The sequence below is a fragment of the Gobius niger genome (genome assembly GCF_951799975.1).
Source record: "Gobius niger genome assembly, chromosome: 20".
In the NCBI taxonomy this organism is placed as follows: Eukaryota; Metazoa; Chordata; class Actinopteri; order Gobiiformes; family Gobiidae; genus Gobius; species Gobius niger.
The window spans coordinates 22,450,975-22,461,911 of NC_136871.1; the positions used below are offsets into that span (position 1 = coordinate 22,450,975).

General features: G+C 42.4%; 1 protein-coding gene across 1 annotated transcript; it reads left to right on the forward strand.

The window, feature by feature from the left end:
- The first annotated feature begins 72 nt into the window (after positions 1-72).
- eif4enif1 (eukaryotic translation initiation factor 4E nuclear import factor 1) lies at positions 73-10,483 on the forward strand. Its single transcript, XM_079578653.1, has 18 exons — positions 73-382; positions 771-910; positions 973-1,046; positions 2,047-2,174; positions 2,252-2,520; positions 2,606-3,037; positions 3,383-3,521; positions 3,606-3,764; positions 3,892-4,172; positions 5,131-5,205; positions 5,295-5,475; positions 5,545-5,630; positions 5,724-5,857; positions 5,929-5,998; positions 6,095-6,206; positions 6,280-6,576; positions 8,743-8,901; positions 9,610-10,483. The coding sequence occupies exons 2-18, from the start codon at positions 824-826 to the stop codon at positions 9,789-9,791; spliced, it is 2,865 nt and encodes a 954-aa protein (XP_079434779.1). The 5' UTR covers positions 73-382; positions 771-823; the 3' UTR covers positions 9,792-10,483.
- Positions 10,484-10,937: the final 454 nt, after the last annotated feature.

Sequence of the window (10,937 nt, forward strand, 5' to 3'; positions counted from 1 at the left end):
GAAATGCAGGGGCAAATGTTCAAATTCTACTCAGGCGCGTCGGACACGATGTTGTAAGCTTTCTCAGGACCTTCTTAAAGCGGTGATCAGAGGAAATTTGTTGCTGCGACTTAGAAAACAGAGAACCAGACGATTGTTGAAGATTACACTGCCCCAGTGGGATTATTTTGTTTTTGGGCTTGCTTTAAGTTGCCCACGTTTCGTATGTATTGCTTGGATTTGTTGTAAAAACTCAATCGGTTTCATATTAGGTACTTGCTGGGTGGGCATTATCCCATTCCCAGCGGTTAGCTGGCTAGCACTAGTGCTAGGCTAGCTAGCTAGCTAACAAGAGCGTTTCAAGTCGGCATTTGTAAATTGTGTCACACGGAGTTGCTGTTGGGTAAGTATAACATCAATGTTTACATTTTTTTTTGCCGACTACTTTACCCTTGAAGGTGTGAGACTCACTTGGAGACAGTAAACATTCTCATGTTGCTATCTTAGCGAAATGCTAACCTATAAGTGCTACCATACGCAATTGTGAAATAAAATGTAAACTACAGCGTTATATTGCCGTTTAGTTTTGACTCTTGTTTCCATTTTTGAGGTCGCCTTTCCATCCAATTGATCTAGTTTACTCGACTGTTAACGATGTCCGGCTGCAGTCAATTAACTTAATTGCTCATCAACGTTGGCCCAACTCTGCTCCGTACAATTGAAGTTATTCTTTACCCTGTGTGTTTCAATGTGTCTGATATAGTGTTCATGTTCATTTTTTTCTTCCTCAGAATCGTTGGTAGTTGGTCCAAAAGCTGTTGCAGTTCAGTTAAACGTTTCAGTCATGGATGGCGAGACTTGCGTGGAGCAGAGAAATGGAGACGCAGCTGTGGAGCTAGTGAAACCAGCAGCTCCGTTCAGATACACAAAGGTGAATCACAGTATATTTGACATACTGGCCTAGTTTATATGTAACACTTATTTTTGTTTCAGGAGGAATTACTTGAAATCAAGGACTTGCCAATCTCCAATGAAAGGCCTGAATGCCTCTCTGAAAAATATGACAGGTAATATTACCTACATTTATCTGGTCTTTTAACTGCTGCTGCTAGAGGTTGCTACATTGATGGCAAGTCATGTGATGCCTATTGACACACAGTGATCAATTCAGTACAGCTACATCAACATCCAACAATGCCACATAGGTGTGTTCTGTTGTTTCCCATATAGTGATTGCTGGTATGCTGTTGGCTGGATATGACCAGGATGTCATGTTGGTTGAATTTAATAGTCTAGAGTTACGGTTGCTGCATATATGGCAGAACATGGTTATGTCCTCAGCGTGGTGGGTTCAAGTTGTGGCCTTGACTCTTTGCTTGTCTTTCCCGGCTCTTCACCTCCTTTCACCCTGAGCTGTGCGAAAGTCAGGATCAGCATTTCTACTCTTGTGAACAATGAAGCAAGAGAAAAATGAATGATCTCCCAAAGGCATGAAGTTGAAAATAAAACCATGCCATATCATTTAACATCTTTTACATTTTCAAAATAACAATGTCAAAAATGCCAGTGGGCAATTTGGGCTGGCTATGTCTCATAGCCCCGAAATATGGTTAGTATTGCAGTTTTAAAGGCTTTTCTTGGCGGAGTCTCCTTTCAGTTTCATAAACTAAACTATAAAGACTTCCACTCAAACAGTGGCCAATATTCTATTACTTTAGATGACCCAATCATGGTTTCTGTCCCAGCTTTGGTTAGTCGATGTTGGCATTAGCATGCTGTTGCTAGTTAAAGCATTTTGCACAGCGATTAAAAACTCAGATTGGATTCTTTACTTCAGAGCTTCAAAATGTAGTACCATGTCCAAATACACTTAATAAAATGGTGAAAGTTAGTTGGGTATTGGTTAGGATCGGATATTTGGAATCGATACCCGATACCGCGTTTTGCTGTATCGGCTCCAAAAGCTGCATTGTATCGGTGCATCCCTAATGCAAAGGGTCACTGAATATCTTTTCTGAGACTCTCGGCATTGGTTTTAAATTGTTACCTACATCTTCGTTGATACAGTGATGGTGTCTGGGATCCTGAAAAGTGGCATGCTTCCCTGTATCCCTCATCAGAGCGTAGCTCTCCAGTGGAAGGTTTTAAGAAGGATTATGGAGATGACAGAGCTCCTTTGAAACGTAGAATCCCTGGTAACTATCAATGTTGCTTTACAACCAATGAAATGGTGGTGTTTTGATTTTCATTCAAATTAATTTCTTAAATTCAGATCCACGAGAACGGTTAAAGGAAGACGAACTGGATGTGATTCTGAGTCCTCAGCGACGCAGCTTTGGAGGTGGTTGCCAAGGAAATGCCGCACCTCTGGCTCATATTAGACGGCCCATCAGCCCCCTTGAAAATAAGGAGAATGAAAGTCTTCGTCTTGGAGGGGCGCGGAGGATCGGGAGTGGACGCATAATTGCTGCTCGAGCATTTGAGCGGGAGCCTCGTATGGAGAAGGAGCGGGAACGTGACTTTAAGGATAAAAGATTCAGGGTGTGTATGTTTGAATTTGTTTAGAACTGTGCAGGTTAACTCAGTAATTGTATGATTTAATCTACTTTACCCTTGTTCTTTACAGAGAGACTTTGGTGACAAACGTGTGTTTAGTGAGAGAAGAAGAAATGACTCCTATGCAGAAGAGGAGCCAGAATGGTTTTCTGGGGGACCCACAAGCCAGTCTGAGACTATTGAGCTTATTGGGTTTGATGATAAGATTTTGGAAGATGACAAACGCAGGTCCAAAAGGTCAAAGAAAAAGACAGAGTCTCAAAGTATGTTGCTTTTGACAGATTTATTACATGAATTGTGTCTAGTAGACAAAATATTACAAAAGATGGTTTTGTTGACAGTTGAATGTAATGGTGGGCTGCCTGAGGAGCCTGATGTAGTTTTGAAATGCCCAGCGGATCAAGAAGTTCCCCACACAGACGTTTTGCCGGAGCAGTCCACAGGAGACTTCGACTTCAATGAATTCTTCAATCTGGAGAAGACTATGCCAGGGCTAGCATCTGTAAGTATTAGAATAATCCGCAAGAATATAGGTTAGCTTGGCTTTGTGTTGTATGGTCTGTACCAGAGATTACAGTAACTGAAAATTCTCAATGATTAGCTTTGATGGAACATTTTGTAGGACGTCTGTCATTTTGATGTAGGGTGGATGATGTGGCAAAAAAATTAACCACGATTTAATTTTTCTCATGTTTGATCTCGATTTTCTATTAGATTGTACTTGCATGTAGCTGATTCTTGAATTCATGACTGATAGAAATGGCTCATGAACGATTAAAAAAAAAATTTAAGGACCCCTAACACAACCACTGGTCTGTACTGGCTAATATGCTCTTGTCCTTTGCAGATGATTGAAGATGTTCTTGGTGAGGGCCCTGTATCTGCAAGTCGGTTCAGTCAATGGTTCTCGACTAACCTGAGTCCCTCGGGCAGCAGATCCAGCAGCCTACGGTCTACTCCTCACGAGGAGCTGGAGAGACTAGCTGGTAAAGGAAACTCCAGTTTTTAGGACCCTGACGCTTTTAAATGGCTTCTTTTTTTTGTGCTTCTAACACACTTTTGTTGTTCAGGGCTCGAACCAAACCATGGCCCAGCACCTTACTTTACACCTATTTCATCAGATTGCAAAGACAAGGTAGACATCCTGGACATGCTGCACAAAGCCAAAATTGACTTGAAGCCTCTGCTTTCAACACTCTCGGTCAATAAAGCACGACTTCAGGAAAGCAGTAAGTGACGCTTTGAGCCTTATGGCAGATTCATTCACTTTTACTGTTGATCCACAAACGTTGCTGTTAGTAACTTAACATTGACAAGTTTGTGCATTTCATTTGTAACGTATGTTCCCTTTATCAGGTCACTCTGGAGTGGTGCTGTCACTAGAAGAGGTTGAAGGAGGGATGAAGGGTTTGAAAATGACCTGTGACGCACAGCCAAGAAAAGTACCAACTCCACCACAGGGAAATGGAACTCCTTTTATGGCTGAACATTTAGAAGAAGCATTAACGGGTGGCTCTGGTTCACGGCCACGATCACGTGACACAGACATGTCGGCATTTAATAAGCTGGTCAGCAGCATGAAGGCAAGTGGAACTCTGCCGGTCCACCCCAAAACCAATTCAAATGTAAGTACATCTGTAATGACTTAATAGATCTTTTTCAGAAGGCATGCATTTGCTTGGTGTAAGAAGTCTTGCTTAGTGTAGTATTTTTGTTTAAGGTCGTTTTCACACATGTTGGAGCGCCTTATGGGTCGATCCAAGACCCCTATTTTAACTGCACTCCAACGTTGGTTCACATGGGCTCACCATCAACCACTTAACAATGATCAGCTCTTTGCTGAACTTATTCCCATGACGACGTGCACCAGCCTGTCAATGCGCTGACACACACACACGCACGCTCTTCCCTGATGAGGTCACTTTTCTCTCATGATTAAATACAAAGAGACTGATAGGAATAATAGGAAAACTTAACTGTGGAAGGGAAAGCGGGGGAGAAGAGTTGACGATATAAAGTTGATACATTTTCCCTCGTTGTAGTAGTAATTTAAACGTCCTGTTATGCATGGTTTTGGCACAAGAAATGAAAGGGCATAGTTTGGCCTGAGGTCGGGCGCTTTCACACCACAGCTGCTCCACCTCAGAGGAGAGAATCTGCGCTCCGAGACCACCTGTTTCAGCCGGTTACTGAGCTGTTTAGAACGGCTTCAAATGCTGCTGTTGGATTGACCCAAAAGCACTGCTCTCGGGTCAAGAGCCCCTTTAGGTCGACTTAACTAGAGCCTGTGTGAAAACGACCCAAGTGTGTGCGTATGTCTGTGTTCAGGTGTTTGTAATTGTGAAAATTAGTTTCACCCACAGAGAAAATGTCTATACAGCTGGAATTTCAGACATTGCTAACCGTGGTTCACTTTGTTACATAGACTTAAATTCGCTTAATATACATTTTTAAATGTGTCACATTTGCCGTAAACTCTTGACCTCAAAACATTGCTATCGTTTGTTCCCATCAATCTGTCTGAACTACCGAGCACCACTTAAAGGCAGTAATTGTTACAGTTGGTTTACAATATGTGTTTTATTTTGATCTCAGAAAACTCCTGAACAATCTATGGTGAATTTGTCAGACTCAAAAGTGCCTGGGGAACAGCAGAAAAACGTATTCCAGGTCAGTATTATAACCTGTCCCCTTTTGTTCTAACAATAGGCCAGCTTATACATTTGATCTTCGGTTTTCTTTTTGTGTAATTTCTACAGGAGCTCCTTGGAGGTCCTCGTGGTAGTTCCCCTACGTTACTGGGAAATCTACTGGGCCCTTCTGAAGGCCAGGCCACATCTGCTCTTCTGCAAGGACTCCTACACAAGGGCCCGTCTCCTATTTTTCCACACAGAGCCACTTCACCTGACTACTTTAACAGCCACTTGCAATCTTCTGCGGGTATGAGTTTGAGTTTTCATTTGTTTGCCTGGGTGCTTATTTTGTCTCTAAAATATTTTACTCTTGAAGGCTTTCCAGTTGGTTCTCAGCCCTTATTGCCTGAACAGTTTGCTGAAATGCACAGAGCGGTCAGTCCAGAGTCTGCTGCACAACAGGTTAATTTTGCTTTCAAATTCTGGGCTTCTGATTTGAACACTTAAATCCATGGATGCAAAGTGTAAAAGGTACCACATTTTCATTTTTTTTAGATGAGGGCACTACCCATGACTGTCAACAAAGCAGACCTAGATGCACTTGCATTCCAGCAAGACCTAGCTCTTCACTCCCACCACTCATTCCAGTCCGGCTATAAGCCACAACAGGACAAATCCTTTAGAAACCGGTACGTAAACTATACTATGAAGAATATCAAATGTGTTCCTCATAGTTAACTTCATGTATCATGCACACTAGGCGCATGAACCGGTCTCCTGGCCCTCAGTCTGCTGGAAGAAACTCTCCTGGCAATGCGGTCACGAGCATGGTGAGCTAAATGCCCTAAATGTTGGGATGTAACACCTACTGTTTTTTGTTTTGTTTTTTTACTGAATGTTGACTGTTTTTTTTTAAAAACCTGCAGCTGTCGCCATCTTTTACACCAACATCTGTTATCCGGAAAATGTATGCAACAAAAGACAAAGGCAAAGATGAAGCTGGAAGCCGTTCTGAGAGCAAGGATGATGCAGCCACTGGTACAGCGCTTTATTCTGTAGTGTTACATTTATAGCCCTGATCTTATATAGATTAATTTTGTGTTCTTTGTAGATGTTGGCCTGTCAAACACTTTTCCAGAAGATGGAGCACACCCTTCATCTGGGAAGGCTGGCTCAGCTTCTCAGTCAAATAAAGATCAGGACCGGCTCCGTCCCACTGGGCACCACATGCCCAATGTGGTACCACCAGGCCCATCGTCGTCCTTCCCTCGTCCCATCTACCCTATCCCGTTAATACCCCATGTGCCCATGGTGCGTCCCCCTCCACAGCTCCACCCGAATGTGGTTCAACGAATGCTGGCTCAGGGGATTCAACCCCAGCAACTCGGTCCAGCTCTTATGCAAGCAGGTTTGTCATTGATTTTCAGTTTGATTGTGTAAATCTGTCTTGTGCAGCGAGATTACAACTTGATCTGTCTACAGTGCATCCGGAAAGTATTCACGCCATATATCACTTTTTCCCACATTTTATGTTATCGCCTTATTCCAACATTGATTAAATAATTTCTAGTTTCTCTATCTACACACATGGATGTAAGTATAACCTATATTCAGTTCTTTGTTGAGGCACCTTTGGCAGTGATTACAGCCTCAATAGGCCAGGATGAATGATGGGTAAATGAATGGTGTTGATCAGAGGTGCAGTTGCACTTCAGTCACTCTACCCCAGGGGAACTTCACCCACCACAGTGTGTAGAGTGAAGAAAGAACAAATTCCCTAAACTGTGTGAAGAGCTTTTGGTGGCTTGTCATGTGAGGGATTCCATGTCTTCTTGGGTATGATGTTACAGGCTTGGCCCACCAGCATTAGAGGTATTTTTTTTATTTTTTTTTAGGGCCTGACTGATAATATATCAGCCGATATTTGGCCATTTTCAATATCGGCCTTTTTTATTGGCCAGGAGTGATTGACTTCCATTGGAATGAGCTCAGTCGGTGCTTTTAAAATGAGTCCTCATTTATTTACTTTTGCGTATAATTTCGGGACATACATTTTGTGCACTTTTTGTTTCAGAATCTACTGATTTTTATTTTTTTAAAACAAACTCCCTCTGAAAAACATTGACCAAAAATATCAGCGGATCTGTGTTACATCAAATTAAATTACTTAAAATATAGGCCTCTATCGGCCACGCCCAACCCTTCATATCAGTATCGATCCCCAAAAATACATCTTGGTCAGGCCCTTGTATTTTAACCAGTCTTCTCTGCAGATCCTCAAGCTGTGTCAGGTTAGATGGAGAGCGTCGGTGCACAGGTGTTTTTACACAGATGTTTTATCAGATTAAAGTGTGGGCTCTGTCTGGGCTACTGGAGGACATTCACAGGCTTGTCCTCGTCATGGAGCAGTTTTTCATCCTGGATGCTTCTGTACATTGCTGCATTCATCTTCCCCTGTATCTTGACTAGTCTCCCAGCTCCTGTCGCTGAAAAGCATCCCCACAGCATGATGCTGCCACCACCATGATTCACCGTAGTGATGGTAATTACCAGGTGATGAGCGGTGCCTGGTTTCCTCCAAACTTGACGCTTGGCATTAGACCAAATAGTTCCATCTTGGTTTCATCAGGCTAGTTACTCAGAGTGTCTAAGTGCTGTCATGTGCCTTTTTTACTGAGGAGACACTTCCATGTGGCCTCTCCACCATCAAGGGCTGATTGTTGGAGAGCTGCAGAGATAGTTGAGGAAATGGGAGAGCCTTCCAGAAGGACAATAATCTGAACTCAATCAGTGACTATCGGGTTGTTGGTTAGCTCCCTGACCAAGGCCCTTCTCCCCCGATCGCTCGGTTTGGACGGGTGGCCAGCTCCAGGGACATTTCCTGTTGTTCCTGAACTTCCATTTATGAATGACTCGGGCCTCTGTGCTCTTTGGGACCTTCAATGTTGCAACAATTTTTCTGTGCCCTTCCCCAGATCTGTGCCTCAATACAATCCTGTCTCGGAGGTCTGCAGGTCTTTGACTTCAGGGCTTAGTGCACGTCAGAGCAGAAACTGTCAGCTATGGGACCTTTTTATATAGAAGGGTGCGTGCCTTTCCAAATCAAGTCCAATTAATTTAATTTACCACGGGTGGTCTAAAGTTGTAGAAATATCTCCAGGACAATCAGTAGAAATGGGATACTCCTGAGCCCAGTTTTGAATATCCTTGCAAAGGGTGTGAATACTTGTGTGCATTTTTTTTTTTAATCTTTTAACATTTGCAAAAATGTATTATGTATGGAATAAGGCTGTAGGAATCAAAGTGTAAAAATGGACGGAGCATTAATACTTTCTGGATGCACTGTATGAATACCCTTTGTCATCAAGGCCAATGGAAATGCGTCAAAAGGGATAAAGCGGACGGTTAATGTATTGTCACATACTTGAGTATTGAACATACTTGAGTATTGAACTGTCATGAGACTGAGTGATGTGATGCATGCCTGCTTTATCCTTGGTTTTGATATATCTGGGCTCTTCCCCTATTTTGGCATTTCCTGTTCTGTTGTTCATGTATTTTTATTTTTTTAAAGGTATTCTCCCACCGCACATGGATCTTTCACAACTTCAAGGCTTGCCACCTGCCCTGCTTGGTCCTCCACTGTATCCTGTCAATGCAGCTGGCCATCCACTGCTACCTCCCAGATCTAATGCCCAAATGCAGTTTGCGGCAATTCAGCAACAAAGACCAGGTGACTGAAATAGCGATGCATTTCATTATGTTCCAAAAGATGGTTTGCTGAACGTATTTGAAGTGATCTTTGTGTTTGTCTGAGCTGTCTAGAAAGGAGTTTTCAAAAGGGAATTTATGACTTCTATCAGTCCAATTTCCTCTTCTAATTCTTGTTTCTCTTTTTTGAGCTCTCAAATGAGTTGATGTTCTGTCATAGTTGCCTTGAGGGCTTCCCAAAAAATGGCGTATGAGACCTCGGTTACCTCAAAGTCTTGGATAATTCCTCATATCCGAAATGCGGTTACTTTGCGCATGCACAGCTAGCCTCCAACAAGTGAGAACAGTCGGAAGTTGGGACATGGTTGGGCCAGGGGTAAATGGTTATTTCTGTACTACAGAGATGGTATGGCCTTACAGCATGACCCAATATAATAAATTAAAATGCTTTTAGACTGTGATTTCCCTGTCACGCCAATATTTCTGCAGTTCTGGCTCATTTACTCCTGTCCAACCATGTCCCAACTTCCAGCTGTTCACACTTGTTTGAGGCTTTCTGTGCATGCGCAAAGTGATAACACCTTTTTCAAAACTGAGGAACTGTATTTATAAACTCTTAGATTAAATCTCCATGTCTGTTTTGTTTCGATCTGCAGGCTCACAGGGCTGTGATCTGAGAACTCCGATACGTAGAGTTACTGATATTTGTTTTATTTCCTTTTGTTTGCAGTTCATCCTGTTGGTCCTCAGTCTCAAAACCATGGACCTCACCGGACAAGCGGCTCACAGCGTCATGCAGGCAGTCCGCCCTTGGGGCTTGCAAAGTGGTTTGGATCAGACGTGCTTGAGCAGCCGCTGCCGTCCATGCCAGCTAAAGTCATCAGTGTTGATGAGTTGGAGTTTCGACCGTGACTTGCTACACACTGCAGAACCACCGCAACTTCATTTCCTTGTTTCTGGAGAAATGTGAACTTTACTTTGAAAGGGTGCACAGACCTGAACGGTCTAATGCCTTGTCTTCGGTCTCTGTCACTGCTTTTTAAAAGAGGCTTATTTTCAGAGAAGGATAGACGAGTGGATTTCTTTTGCAGGATTTCTTTTTGTATGAGACTTTACATAGTAAATCAGTAAATAATGTGTATAAGCCCAATTGTACATACTAAGGGAACGACTATTCTCCTTGTGTATATATGTATTTTTCTTTTTTTTTTTTGGTATTGTGTGGAATATGTAAGTATACTGCAGTACAGCTAAATCGGAGAAACAAATGGTAGTTTTCCTTTGTCCAACTAGTAATCCCCCCCAAGGCTGCCACGACAGGCCCACTGTTGGTGAGGAGATCCGTGTTGTCTCGTCACTTAAATAAACGGCCTGTGGGCATTTCTGAATCGTGACTGAATTGGAACTTGATTGGACTCCAGGGGAAACTGTGGCTGCTGGTTGTGCCTTTCTTTAGTTTTTTTGTTTTCTGTAAACTGTCTCATCCAGCCTATCACTGACAAGTGCAGCCTAACTCATTGAGGCTGGTTGGGAGTTGGTTTATTCAGTGCTATTTATCTTAAAAAGCACAAAAGAACTGATAAATAAAATGAGTAATAAGTAAGTGTTGCCTATTTTTTTTTTGTTATATAAGCCTATTTAAAGCCACACCATGTAGAATTTTACCCAATAAATAAAATTTAAATCCAAGCATTACTTAAATGACACATTTTCATCATTGAACAATACCTCATAAATCACCTAAAAGATCACCAACTTTACTGGACTTCCACGGAGATGTTGACTAAAGGCAGCAGAATTTGATGTTTACAGAGGTGAGGTCCTCATCCAGTTGATTCTTTGGTTACACACACTGCAGTAGCATGTTCTGTGTTGAGCTGGTCATTAGGAGCGTGTTTTGGATTGATGGCAACAGTATAGTACAAATGTTACGCAGTGTGCCTTCAAGATAAACTGCAAGCTTAGTTTAGTGGATGATCTTAATCTGGAGTTAAGGATTAAGAGCACTGCAAAAAGCTGGAATCAGTGCCTAGAAGATGTATTTATTTGTATATATAT